This window comes from Trachurus japonicus, chromosome 4, assembly GCF_045865225.1.
Source record: "Trachurus japonicus isolate A0001 chromosome 4, Traja_1.0".
Classification (NCBI taxonomy): domain Eukaryota; kingdom Metazoa; phylum Chordata; class Actinopteri; order Carangiformes; family Carangidae; genus Trachurus; species Trachurus japonicus.
The window spans coordinates 18,838,121-18,852,729 of NC_140910.1; the positions used below are offsets into that span (position 1 = coordinate 18,838,121).

The 14,609-nt window shown below is 37.9% G+C and overlaps 2 protein-coding genes across 6 annotated transcripts in view; both read left to right on the forward strand.

Moving 5' to 3' along the window:
- Positions 1-1,214, forward strand: part of atp13a3 (ATPase 13A3) — a 37,644-nt gene extending 36,430 nt beyond the window's left edge. For both annotated transcript variants that reach the window (XM_085774536.1, XM_085774537.1), the window contains one exon: positions 524-1,214. In XM_085774536.1, coding sequence (XP_085630662.1) covers positions 524-718 — 195 coding nt within the window. In that variant the 3' untranslated portion in view covers positions 719-1,214. The remainder of the gene's footprint in view (positions 1-523) is intronic.
- A 7,660-nt stretch (positions 1,215-8,874) lies between these two features.
- The window catches only part of opa1 (OPA1 mitochondrial dynamin like GTPase), a 39,611-nt gene continuing 33,876 nt past the window's right edge, over positions 8,875-14,609 (forward strand). For 2 of the 4 annotated variants that reach the window (XM_085774547.1, XM_085774549.1), the window contains exons 1-5: positions 8,875-9,061; positions 11,487-11,817; positions 12,787-12,883; positions 13,021-13,128; positions 14,548-14,598. In XM_085774547.1, the coding sequence (XP_085630673.1) occupies positions 9,033-9,061; positions 11,487-11,817; positions 12,787-12,883; positions 13,021-13,128; positions 14,548-14,598 (616 nt within the window). In that variant the 5' untranslated portion in view covers positions 8,875-9,032. The remainder of the gene's footprint in view (positions 9,062-11,486; positions 11,818-12,786; positions 12,884-13,020; positions 13,129-14,547; positions 14,599-14,609) is intronic. The other 2 variants (XM_085774551.1, XM_085774548.1) reach the window with 1 other exon arrangement.

The following is a 14,609-nucleotide window of genomic DNA, read 5'->3' on the forward strand; positions in this document are numbered from 1 at the left end:
ACTGCGCCTCCACTTTGTCTAAGCTTTATTTGCTACACTTTTCCCTTGGTTTCCTTGTTACCTAACTGTCAGTCAACGCTGTCAGTGGTTCCTATCACAGTAGATTTAAAATTGAAGCTGGCTAGCCTTAAATGTCTGTTCCAATATAATATTTTATTTGTTACTATTTATTTTTAATCTTTATAGATTTGCTGTGGAATCTTTTCTTTGTTTGACCTTTGACTTCATGAGCTTGTTTTTAAGTAGAAGGCTCATTGTTTAAGCCATTTACTGAAAAATAACTATCATGCTGAATTTTGTTTTGAATGACTTGCGTGCATGTACACTCACTGCAGTCTACCAGTTTAAAGAAATGTGCCTGTGTGTTACACAAATGGTTCCTGTGCAGTTTCTTACTTTGCATGCAACAGATAAAAAATAGCATGCCATTGTCAGTCACTTGATGGAACTTTTCATTCCTCCCTTTCCTCCTTTCACTGGTATTTTTTTATTTTTTTTATTTTTGGGGTTGTGGTATTTTCAGGGGGTCATTGACCTGCGGGCGTACAAGTGTCTGTCCTGGCTGTGCTGCCCACGCAAGATGCCCAAGGCCCGCTACATGCATCTGGCCCAGGAGCTCAGTGTGGACCCCGACTGGCCTCCAAAGCCAACCACCACCACTGAAGCCAAACCCCGCCCAGAAAATGGTTCCACCTATCAAATTATGCTCAACTCCTAGCACACAAACCATCACAGTATTTGGTCTAACCAGAATGCATATTCAACCTCGTCACATTAAATATCGCAGGACAATTGCTTGTCAGCGCCATTCTCAGAGACTTGCGTCTAATACTGTAGGTTCAGAAACATTACTGCAAAAACCATAGGATTACACATAAGTACCAAATAAAGTTAAAGCTTCAGTTCCCACAGTACGTACAATACGCTCTCTGTCTTGCCCACTTGCGTGTGCTCAGGTCTCTTTTGCTTATGTTCAAATGTCATTTAGATATCTATCACAGCAAATTTAATTCCCATCCCCTATTGCAGTGTGTTCACCAAAGCAGTCGGCCCACATTGGGTGGTGGTTTAATAACACAGGTTGAATTAGCAGCATGACCTCTTGATATCCCCTCTGTTTAGATGCGGGTATAAAGGAGAACCAAAGCTCCACTACACTTCAGCTACGCTTCTGACACACGCGTGCTGTTGGATGGAGTGGTATTAAATGCTAGAATAGAACTGCTATTATGCCACTGTTAAAAAGCACGCTGTTCTGTTTTAATTAGCAGCCACAGTACTAGATACTCATTTTACACTAAGAGTGAAATAACCTAATATCATGAATGGTCCTTTCACAATCATCACTGCACTGAAAAAAGAAAATATAAATCTAGAGTAAAGGATGAAATAGATGTTATCCCTCTTAAGTTCAATCCACTCTAGCTCAAAATGAGAGTAAGAGGAATGGTCAGCGTAGAGTTTGAAGAAGAGGGCAAAACACAGAGGTCCCACTTTAAAAATTGAGAGATTCTGTTATTAGAAGAGTTAAAGCCAATAGAGTTGAATTTGGACTGAATAATGGATGGATACCTGTAGGTGGTTGCACTGACCAATTCAGTAATATGATCTGATCTAACAGCATGCAGGCGTTCAGTCAGCTTTTAGAGCGTTTCCACAGTGATTAGTTTGTTTTACAGGTCTTACCTATCGTGGGCAGTGCAGGCTCTGATTGCTACTATGTAGTGGTATTATACATCTAATGTACATTTATATACTGAGATAGCATATCCACCTGATAACCAAACATATTTTAAAGCTTACTATGGACCCCCAGTGATTACTAATTTGAGACCAGTAATATATACATTGAGAATTATAGAACATTCGTAATGATGAAAGGTTGTAATCTTTCTTGTTCGCTCACACACCATAGGCAGGAGTTCATATTCACATTTAATACTGAAAACAAAGATATGCATATCAAATTGGTTAAAGGAAGTTTAAATCACAGATTGAAGGTTGTTTTTGTTTTGTTTTTTGGCCTGGTGCCATAGGCCTCACCCTGGCCTCTGAAATTCAAACTTTTGTGCCTGGCCATCTTTGATTTAAATTCTGGAGAACATAGGAAATATTTTGTTGACATTATAAGGACATAAGGTAGGTTTAGAGTGAGCTTTTAAAGTTGCGATCCATACTACATCACAGGCTGATGATTGAAAGTATAAAATTGTTAGGCCATAATGTTCATTCACTTTCAGAATATGATGGCTTTTAAAATGTAAAGAATTTAAGGAGAGCAGTGAGGCAGACTGGTGCACAGTCAGACAGATGTGCTCGACCACTCTCAACCACAGGCTGGGACCTGTGGCAGGCTCTACATCATGTTTGCCGGTTTGTCAGATTACATTTACTGGTTTTTAACACAGATATTATGTAGAAAAGTTAAAAAAAATAAAAATAAAAAATAAAAAGAAGAAGGAAAAAAAATACAGTAACAAAAACAACTGTCAATTTAGCCATGCTAGTAGTAGCGGTCTGTTGGTCCAGGCTGATACTTTCTTTTTTTTTTTTACTTGCGGATGCATTGACCCATGGCACAGATGTTCATGTATTTTTTGTAGGACCTTATTTTCCATGTTCATGTCACAAACCAGTCAGCAACATGTCAGTTCATAACAGGATACGTCTAAAGCTACTGACTAAATTTTCATCAACTTCAGTTGTACTGTATTATTAAAGCCAACAGAGCTTTCTTTCATCCGTCAAAAAAGTTGCTTTCTTGTGTGTAATGAGCTTTTTGCAACCTCATGGGCCACTACCATTGCTTGTATGTTTTTGCATCTGTGAGCCCCGTCCTGTCGATATCTACTGACATCACACAGGAACCTGAAAGTATATCAAGACTTGCATGAAGCCATGTGTCCCTATTCGTCATGTTCTGAAAACTTGAAAGACTAGATGGTTGCAATACTAGAAATATTGCAACTGATATACAGCATCACCGTAGAATTAGGAAACATTTACATTCACATGTCTGTTCAAGAAAAAATAACTACACAAGAAACAGCATGAATCTGACTGGTTAACAGTTAATTACATGCATGAGACCATAGGAATCAAAGCATCCTTCATCTACAAACTCATGTCAGATTGGCTACAGAAAGCCAGTAGTTTATTGATCTTTTTTTTATTATTTAAACAAAATTTCTTCCTATGGAAGGTTTGATCAAAAGTGCGATAGTAGAATAGGGTAAAGATGTGTGCATCCCACTTATGCACAGCTCTTGGCACATTTAAAAGATCCATGAAACAGCACACCCTGCTTAAAATGGATGGAGATTACCATGTAGAGTTGTGTCCATGTATTACACAAAGGCTACCTGCATAGAAAGATAAGGGCTATATTTTATGTTCACCGCCTTTTCTTTGACATTTAAAGTGATACTCGCCAATATCTGTTGTCAAAAGTATTCTTTACCCACTCACGGCCTATGGACTGTGAAGGTGGCTGTAAAAGTTTGTTCCTTAATGAAACCTTACTGTGGCACACTGGTAGAGTTAGAGTCCAGTCATGACATAATCAGCAAACACACACCAGAGAAGCAGTTTGCACTCCTTTGGTGGATTGAAGATTATTTCTTTTGCATTTTGATACCTTTTTCACACGTGAAAATCAAGTTTCATTGGAAATCTCTAGTAGCTGACTCAAGTAACCAGTTACTGTAAGAGAAAACTACAAACTTCCTAAAGTCACCAGAGATGAAAATGCAGTTTAAGTGCAGAGAATCACTTTAAAGCAAAAACACTACCATACATGCAGCTGGTTCCCACAGTATAACTAAGCACCCCGCCTTTTAAGCATTTTACGGTTTCATGTTAATGATTTCAAATAGTGTGTGTGTCTCAAAGTATTTTCATAGTGCGACCCAGTGGCTATAAACCATCGTGTCTAAAGAATGTCAAATATATGAAAAAGTTATTTCTTCTGCAGTGACATCATAACACAGCATTTTTCTTCTCACAAATCTGGCAAAAACACTGTATTATCTCACACTTGTATGACATTAAACCACCTTTATCTTGTCTGTTGATTATTGATTATTTTATACATATAGAAACGGTCACAATAGATTTCAATATCGGATATACAGTAACAAGTCTGACGTAGCTCAGCTGCTAAAAGCCATTGTTTATCGAGGTCCTTGCGATAATATTCCAAATGCATATGAAACTTGTGATCCATACTGTTTTTTACTACAAGCTAAAATGTGACATGTGACAATAGTTTTCATAGATACATTGATTATTTAATGAGGAACATGATAGTATTTTTTTTAATAGTATTTTTGTGGGCAAATTGTCAGTGGGAGGAGACGGATGTTTAGTCAATGAAACTGGTAAGAAAAGCATAACATGGCTCAAATGGACATTATTGTGCCAATTTGCAGAAAAATTGTGATATTTTGTCAAAACACATCTACAGTAAGACTCGAATCATTATTTTTGTGGGATTTAAACAATGTTGTTGATGTGCCCACACACGGGCCACATGGGTTTCTGTGCTTCTGAATATTCAGTGGTATTTTTTTCCCCCTTTGCTTTCAGGGTTTATTTGGTTTTTTTTTGTTTTTTTTTCTCTAGATACCTACTGAGGCTAAAATTGAATGTTGTGTAAAGAGCAAAATTTAATGCAATACTATGATTATTGATTCTGTTTCCAAAGACTTTTCATCACATTGTTTGAAAAAAGAAAAAAAAAAGTTTTATTTTAAAAGCCTTTGTTCAGTTCTGTTAAATCTGATTTGACTCAGTAGAAGTGGACTAAACAGTGATAATAATATTAGAAGATGGATTCTATCTGTATATATGAGATGTACATTTTTAGTGCGTGCATAAAAGTCAAAAGATTTAGGTATAAAATGTATGGTTTTGGATTATCAAAGGGCTGGTGTGTCTCTGTCTGCTATTTTGGTACTGTTACAATCAGTTGTTTGTCAATTATTTTGATTTGTACTGTCTATTGGATTTGTTTGTACTTTGACTTTGTACTTTGGGGAGTTAGCTTAGATATTCCTTATTTGGGCATGAAATCTGGGCATTTATTTCACAATTTGAATCAGTTATTGTGAAGTATGATTGGGGCACTTGGATCAATATGTGTTCTGTCTTGGTTAAACATAATGGAGCAAATGTCTGCTTTAGAGCCTGAAAGAAGTTAAACTTTAACCAACCTGAATGGAAAAAAATATTTTTGCAGGTTCCTATAATAAATCTACTTCTCAGCTTTTTTCTATTTTGTTTCACTGCTTTGTATAAAACCAATGATCTGACACAAGAAGGGAATTCAACTGATGTAGTATATCTAGCACCTCATCTCAGCAAATTATGAATTTGAAAAAACATCTGACAATCTTTTTACTTTACTTTCTGATCATCCGATGTACACATTTTACTTTTTTTTGTTTTGTTTGGAGCCTATTAAGAATCTTGTGCATCTGTGTAAAATTACAAAATTGGCAAAAAGAATGTGCATTGCTGCTCAATATCAGCAGTTTGTTATAGATGTGACTATGTTGCTGCTAGGGGTAAAATGATTCGGTCTCAGCTGTGTCATTATCATGCACCTTGAAACAGAAAATTCATCAATTTAATGATGTGCAAAGTGTAAATGCGATTGCTTTTCTTCTACGCTACTGTTTTGCCTTTTATTGTGACACAGCTATGTCAAAGCAATTGATTTTTATGCTGAAACCTCTATGCTCTTACACAGGTACAACATATACCGACTGTTAACAGTTAGCATCGGCCTCTTAGTCACATGATGTATTTTAAACAAACCATCAAATGGCATTTAGATTGAGTCAGCCACTGAGTGTATGAGCCCTCATGTGGATGTTGTTTCCTCAGGGAAATGTCTATTTGTAATGAATAGAGAAAATAATAAAAGTTGATACCCAAACTGAATGAAAATATATTGTTGGTTAAAAAAAAAGATTTTTTTTACAGTTCATCAGTATGTCAGCTCTTTCAGTAGAGTCTATTTGATGTGCTTCTTATTTGCAGCTCCCACACCTCTCAGCAAGAGGCTCACCTGGGGTATATGTGTTTTTGTTATTGGCAGAGATGTACATTTTTCAGAAATTTTTTTTGTACTTCATAATTTATTTTTTATTTATTTCCATTTCTTTTCCCCTGAGGATTGTATTTCATATTTATCTTGATTTCTTTCTTTTCAATAAATGTTATGAAAACAATATGCAATATCTGTCTCTATTATCCCCCCACAAATAATACTGACTTGAAATTGGAAGACAATTGTTGAATAGATATGACTATGATGCAGTACCCAGAAAATCTGAATGGTCACAAGATAGATGATCACAAGTTGATAGAGATGACCTAAATATGAACAACTCAACAGCACATAATGGCTGTGGGATACTGAGGGCTATGAAGGTTTTACAGATAGTGTCCAAATTCAGGCACAAGATGTCTCATTTTGAAGAACCATTGATATTTGTCAACATTTCATGCATCCCTTCCATGAATGTGGACTCAAAGGATCTTGCCTGTGAATTGGGAAATGTACTGTACAGCTCCAGTGTTGTGCACTTTCTGCCCTTGTTAACATTCACCCTGGAGTGCACAAACACGTCTTACATAAGAGCCTGTGTACTTTAATCTCAAATGCGTTTTGTCAAATCTAAACCATTTATTCAAGTTATATATTTACTAATCACACCATCATTCTTGCCAATTTAAATGTCCACTTAAGAGATAGCAGTCAGGGTGGTGCTAACTTTACTGTCTGACTGTGAGGTTGCATACTTTGAGGGAATGACTCACAATTAATGGCATTCTTATGTAAGAAACTTCAAAAAAAGGTTCACAGAACATTTTCATTTCACATTAAAGCTACAGTGCATTGCAGCACACGTTCTAAGATGTATTTTTTTTATATATAGTATCTCCCGCGACGGAGTCATGCTAATTTTATAATCATATGAGGACAGTATGGTCACACTGGTTGAGATAAGTAATAACACAAAATGCTACCATCAGGAAAGACCAGGCATTTTGCCGTGCATCAAATAGATTCAGTGTTAATGTGTGAAGGATTTAACTCAAAGTTTTATTCCATCATCGACGCACCGTAAGGCTGCCTTACCCTAATCCTAACAAAAATAAAATGTATGGCTGCCCTCTTGGCCAGGCCTCCCTTGGAAAAGAGATCTTTGATCTTAATGGAACTAACCGGCTAAATAAAGGTTTCCCCAATGAATTTATTGAACTTTTCAGTTATTTTGATATCAGAAAAAATGACTGGTAAAATATTGCCATGTAAAAAATGGAGGCCCTGTGAACATTTTAGATAAAATTTAATCTAGCTTTCAATTTCATCTATACTATACAGAGTTAAGACTAGTCCAACAAATTTGTGATGGGCGCACAAAAATAGAGCCAGCCCAAGGCATAAGCAAATCCTGTGTATTAAAAACCCTTAATTGTTGTTGTTGCAGTTTATTTAAAAAGAAAAAAAGAAAAAAAAGGCGGTGGAGTGTTTACAGCAAATCCATTATCTGTTGGTTTATTTTGTTACTTTTAGTTGTCGGCCTAGATGACATTCAGTATGTCACTTAGTATCAGTTTGAATATTAAGTGTAAATCAACCCCAGGCTGCTGCACCTTTAGCTGAATTTGGTTCCATTTCAGAATAAAAACCACAGATGGGTAAAACCCTATACAATATATGGTAAAAACATGTCAGGCTAGGATGATGATCATGGTTCGTAATATAATTACAGATTAGAAAAATTAAATAAGTTTGTAGTAGGTGTGTAAATGATCAATATTCAGCATTATTGGCAGTAATATAGGGCTCCAAAATAACATTTAAAATGGGTCATTATCAAAATACGGTGATTTTCCGAGTCAAAAAAGTTGAAAATTGAATTTAGTGGGAACTATTTATTAGCATGTTGACCATGTTACCAACTATAATGGACAACTATAATAGGGGTAACACCAATGACAGTAACACCAATGACAAATATCTATAAAAGGCTAATTATACAAAATAGTGTCCAAGCTAGCTCAAAGCCAGCATGAGTCAGCACCTTAAAATCTATAAATTATACTTATTAAACTGTTTTTTTCCATAAGAATATTTCATTATAGCGCAAATCAAAGTAACACCAATGACACAAAAAAAAGAACCACATTGAAAAATGACATTTTAATAATTGGAAATATCTTACTTTTTACTCTTGAAAGAGACACTCACAATGTTTTGGCTTAAATGGCTCTTTTTCTTCTAATTCTTTCTGATCTTGGGAGTTCTCTTACATATTCTTAACCTTTCAAAATAATGGTCTGTGATACCAGTAACACCAATGACACCAAATCGAAGGACAGATATTCTTTTTAAAATATTTTTATCATTAAATAGCCAATTTAGATTTAATTTTATTCATATATTAAGCCCAGTGTTTGCCCATTATTGACCACTGTTTTTTTTTTAAACAAAAAAGAGGAAATATTTTTACACTGTCCAATAGCGTTGAACCATGGCAGTGGGCCAAGTGTTTTTTTTAGATACAAAGGAAATTAAAACTGAAAAAAATAAAATAAAACAGTAAATATATAAACTGAAATTATCATCATCATTTAAAATGGTTTTAAATTACATAATTTTGGTTTAATGTGGATGATTTTTTAAAAATTTTCAAGCATTTGTGTGTCTGGAAAGTGCAGGGTATTTTGATAATGACCTGATGTGTGGAAGTCATGGTAGAGGTGTTGACGTCTTTTACATAGGAACCACTCTTCGACTGACGCGGTTTCTGTCGGAGGCAGTTTGAGGTCGGTAACGTCCACAGGAAGTGGACTGTCATTCTGGCTGTGTCCTTGTTAGCTAACGAAGACAGTTAGCGGCCGGGGAAATGTGTACCATTTGGAAAGATGAATTAAACTGTGCCTAAAGAGTGGGAGAGGGTTTGTAAAAAAAGATTTTTGCGAAGGTTTTTACCCAGCTGTTAACGACAGCAAACATGTTGCGTGTCGGGAGCAAAGCCGCCTGGTAAGTGTGTTTGTGTGTGTGTTTGTGTGTGTGTTTGGTGAAGGCAGCGGTGACTGACTGAAGCTTAGCCGTGTTAGCTTAGCTGTGTCAGGGAAGGAAAGCATTGGTTCAGCTGGGTCTGTCTGTTTGACAGCTGAGGACAGGCTACACGCTACTAGCTGTAAGTTAGCTGTCGTCCTTGTGAATAAAACACACCCCATCTAAAACTATTAACGACTCACTCACTGCATTGATAAGCTCTGTCCACACACACAAACACACACTGCCACTGACTGACATGTTTGTTATTATAAGCTGCTAAGCGGCCTGAGCTGAGCAGCTGTAGCGATACCGAGCAAGCTAACTGGCTAGCTGTGTGGCTAACCTGGGTGGATGTGTTTAACAGTGATATTGTTTTTAAATGCTTTTCTCTCTAACCAACACTTTTGCGTTTTTAAATAAATGGTGTCATTACATTGTAGGATGACGATTTGTTTTCAGCTTTGTTGTTGTTGTTAATGCATCTCAGCCATAGATCTCAGCTGACAGACACCGTTACCTTGGAGGGCCAAATTAGCCTGGTAACAGTAAGTTAACAGTAACAGTAACGTTACTGGTGGTCGTTCCTAATATTATCGTGTGGTTGATTTTTATTTGTGTCAAACAAGCACATCAAAGAAAGAAAAAAAAAGACAAACAATCTATGTAACAAGAAACAAAACAATAATAATGATACTGTGCAAGTTTGAGAAGAATAAAAATCAACGTAACCACACGATAATATTAGGAACGACCACCAGTAACGTTACTGTTACTGTTACCAGGCTACTTTGGCCCTCCAAGGTAACGGTGTCTGTCAGCTGAGATGCATTGACGTTGTACCGACACGATCACGTACTGTACCTAACTAAAAGTATAACTGAGGCATACACCAGCCTCAGTAAGTTAGTTATATGCACTATGCCACTTCTGTAATGTTGTTTCTTCTCGATTTGGGTAAAAATGAACAAATTCTCTGCAGTTTCTGTTTTTACAACAACAAACAAAAGCAAACCATTGGATTCCCTGGTTTGAAAGACTCACATTTTTCTCATAGAATGAGTTTCTTAGAGTTCATACTACTGTTTCATTGCTTCACTTAAAGTTTAGATGATGAGCAGAAGCTCCCTGTAAAGGTTGTTTCATCTAGCCACATTATAAAGAGACTAGGGATGCACCCGTTATGAAATTATGGACCGATACAGATGTTTTTTGTTTATTTTCTTTTATTTTACTTTTATTTGCGCTTGCTTTCAACTCTGTTTTTAGTGTTTTGTTTGTTTTTATTCTGTCTTATGCTTCTTTTTTTAATGTTTTGTCTTTATGTAAAGCACATTGAGTTGCCTTGATATGAAATGCGCTATATAAATAAAGATGCCTTACCTTGCCTTGCCTAAGATAACAATTTGGCCGATAGCCGACACTGGTACCAATGTTTTTTCTCTGTAATTTATTCCTTCATTGCTTAAAGAAAACCAAGAAATCTTCATCACTCCCACACAACCCTCATTTTTGCTCACTTGATTTCAACAAATTGAATGTGCACACGCCTTCTTGCATCTCAGGAGAGTCAAATACCCCCCAAAAAGAGAGAAAAAAAAAACAGACTTCTCCTCCGAGTCAGCACAATATGCCACTGACTGAACAGATAAAACATCGGCCACTGCCATCAGTATTTTCTGATGGCCGATGTCAGTCAAAGAGGGCGAATATCGGCCGATACCGGCCACATAATCAGAAAAGTACCGGGGTTCATGAAGTCGTTCAAACATCCTGAGGTCTGCATGTGCACGCTATGAGCATTATGTAATTTTAAGTCAATATTCAGCTTCTTTTATCTCACATTTGAGACACTTGGTGAAAACAGAATGGCAGAATGACAACATTTGTGCTCAAAAAGCAATCTTACAAAATTTCATTTTAGACTTTCTACACTTATATATTACTGTATTCATATCCTATTTCAAGCACCAAAACAGTTCATTCTCATGACTGAAGGTGTGTTTTCACAAGAGATTTGAAATTTTTCAAAAAGCAGACCTCAAATTTCCAGCATTTGGCCTAAATTATTTCTTTATACAGTGTTCTAGGACAAATTGAAATTGGCCTCAGTGTGCTTACAGCGGAGGTTCTAATATTTAGACATAAAACACTTGAGTATTGATCTGCAAGTAGAAAGATACATTTAAGAAAATATGTAAAAGTTGAGAAAATGGCCTCAAGCCTCAGAGGGCTTAAACATGTCTGTATTCAGTTTTAACCAGTGATTTGGTGTTTGCGCTTAAGAGTGCAGGGCCACAAACAAAAATCTTGTTTAGGGGGCCACCAAAATCCTAGGGCCGGCCCTGGGTGCATCCCTAAAAGAGACGTTTGTGTAACTTGTTGTCTGATTTCTCTGCCCTTTCAGCGTGGCATGCAGGAACCTGGTCTCCACCAAAATGGGTGTGAGATTCCTGGTACCGCTACAGAAGCTGCACCCTCTGTCCCGCGCCATCCACCACCGCTATTCGGGAAACACTAACCCTCAACGGTATCCTCATCGCACTGCAGCCCGCTACTTCACCTCTATGTCACGGTTGCCCATGCGACCACCCAAGCCCCCTCCTGGATCGGGGGGCCGTGGCCACCAGCAGCAGCAGCAGCGCAACTTCTGGGCTGTCCGCCTCGCTGCTCGGCTGCTGAAGCTCCGATACATTCTGCTGGGCTCAGCAGTGGGAGGAGGGTACACGGCTAAAAAGGTCAGTATGGAGTCACTGAATATGTTTTATGTTGTTGTTTTTCCCCCCCCAACCTTTTTCTTGGAATTGTTTTTAAAGCAGAAGTAAGCGATCCGGTGGGGCGGTGCGTGGCGCAGTGGGTAGAGCGGCCGCCCCATGTAGAGGCTACAGTCCTCGCCGCAGGCGTCCCCGGTTCGAATCCCGCGTCAGACCTTTCCTGCGTGTCATTCCCCCTCTCTCTGCCTCCCCATTTCCTGTCTATCTCTACTGTCATCACTATCAAATAAAGGCAAAAAGCCGAAAAATATACTTTAAAAAAAAAAAAAAAAAGAAGTAAGCGATCCGGTCGTTTTCGCTAATGCTGCGTTCCAGGCAGGCTTTTGAAACCGTAAATTACAGCTTCAAGTCACAACTTACGACTTTGTAGCGTTCCAGGCAACCCACTTGTGTTTTTCCGACCTGATTTACCTGTGAAAGTCACTATAACGGCCACTCGTAACTTCCGACCCGTGAACTCGTACCAAATCGAACTGGTACCACTTCACAGGTCGGAAAAACACGAGTTACGGGCTGCCCTGAACGCACCATAACAGTCCTCGTCCCTACGTCACCACATTCACGCACATCCCTTGGCTGCACACACAGCCCTTCATGCCGTTCTCTCTCCTCATTGGATAAAACTTGTAAGATACGAGAAAAGTTTTCTCCTCAGCTCAGAGCAGAGCAGAGTGACTGACAGACCCGTGTTTCGGTCCAAACACTCTATGTAAGTGATTGCTGTCGGAAGATAGAACTATTTAAGACTTATATTAACACAAAAATATCGCTTACTTCTGCTTTAAATTCTTAGCTATATTCATCAAGGATTTTTTTTTTTTTTACATGTTTATTATACAATACACATTTCCGCCGTTAGTGGTCGTCATGCATGTGTTTAATAAACTGTACTGCATGTGTGAAAATAACAAAGGGTCTTTATTTTACTCTCAGACCTACGACGAATGGAAGGACATGCTGCCTGACCTCAGTGAATACAACTGGGTCATTCCTGATTTCGTCTGGGAATTGAGTGAGCAAATTGATTTTGGTAAGCATCTTCTGTTTAGTGTTTGAAGTGAAAGATGAACAGTTGATGGTACAATTATGCATCATGGGATATGGCTTTTTTGTCATATCCACCATTTATGTCTTCTCCGCTTAACCTGTTATCTTGTGTACCCACAGATAAACTGGCCAAGGCTCTACCAGAGATGGAGGAAATAGCCAAACTGCTACCTGACATGGATAAAATTGGAGAGAACTTCACTTTCCTCAAAAGCCTCCTGTCTACCGGTGAGTGCACAAAACCTGGTCTTCATCCTTTTTACAGCATCATAACAAAAATAAAATTGTTACATGAAAACATCAGATGTCCAGTCCGGTGTCTAGGTTAGAGATAACAGTAATTGTACCAAAGCAAACCTACAGTATCAACCACGTCTGCCTTTGTGTCTTTGCATAATGCATTTTACTATTCAGTACTAGTAGTAAGTCTCTCTCACCTCAGACTGACCTGAGCAGACTGAGATAACATAGGTTGAAAGCTATTACAAAATATGAGGGAATAGCCTGCTTTGTACGTTTGAATTGTTGTGTGTTCTGCAACAGCCCGCCTGTCCGTGGTTGTGGTTGCTGACTGAGCCCTTCCTTTATGCATTTATAAAAACTTATAACTGCTCTGTTTTGGACCAGTACTTTTGTAGGCAGTGCTACTACAAGTGCACATTACAGCAGATAATCTATGGTTGACTAGTAGTATTTATCAATTAGAATACTTTTATGTTCACAAAAAATAAACATAAACTTAAAACACAAGTCATTTTGCCTGAGTGCCTGTCCTTGCGTAGCTAAGGTGAAAACTCGTGTTACTGTAAATTAACCCCACACACCATCTTTTTTATTTTGTTACATTTATCATGTGTTTTGTTTGATAGGATTAATCCCATAATTGTAGAGTAAAAAGGGGTTTAGTGCAGTTGGGGAGAACCTCAGACCACCAGTTTGTCATCACTTCTGCTATGTGTAAAACCGTTCACAATAAGTCCTGCTTCACATGTTTTGATTTCCTCTGCTAATGGCACACAATGACTCACACATCCCAAATGTATGGAAGAATGACTGACAAAAGGGACAGTTCACCCTTGAGCTTTACTCCCTATAATGTCAGTTGAAATTTCCTAAAAAAAAAAAAAATTGGTTGTCAGCAAATTTGCAACAGGTTTATACCCCCCCTTTACTTTTACTACCAGTCTGCCTTTGAAGAGTTTCAAAAAGTAAAGGAAATAAATCACCATGAAATGTGTCAAATTTATCAAATCAGTTTTGAATTGAGTATCTTGAGTCCAAAAGGAAGGACCTGCTGATAAAAATAAGAAATAAATCTTAATCTGCCTACAACTCTCTACACTCTAGCAAGTAGAGGAAATTGCTTTAAGCTTTACAGCAGCCCATTCATAGGCTGATAATTAGGAAAGAGGACATTTTGGGCTCAGGACCAGTTTGGGGTGTGCTCATCTCTTTTAACAGTTTCTCATTAAGTGGCTACTTCACTTGAATTTCCAGCAGCTGCTTTGTTTTAATACACACCATTTAGCTGTGTCCCTGCTTTGACCATCATCCCTCTGCTTCGGTCTTTTATGATTTTTATCTTGTGTTGTTCTCCCTTTCTCCTCCTCCCCTATCCTCCTGTCCTCCTCCCCACATTCTTCACAGGTGTGAGTTTGGGTAGTGAAGTCAAAGGAGCTGGTCTGCATCTGTTGTTAGGTGTGTAAACC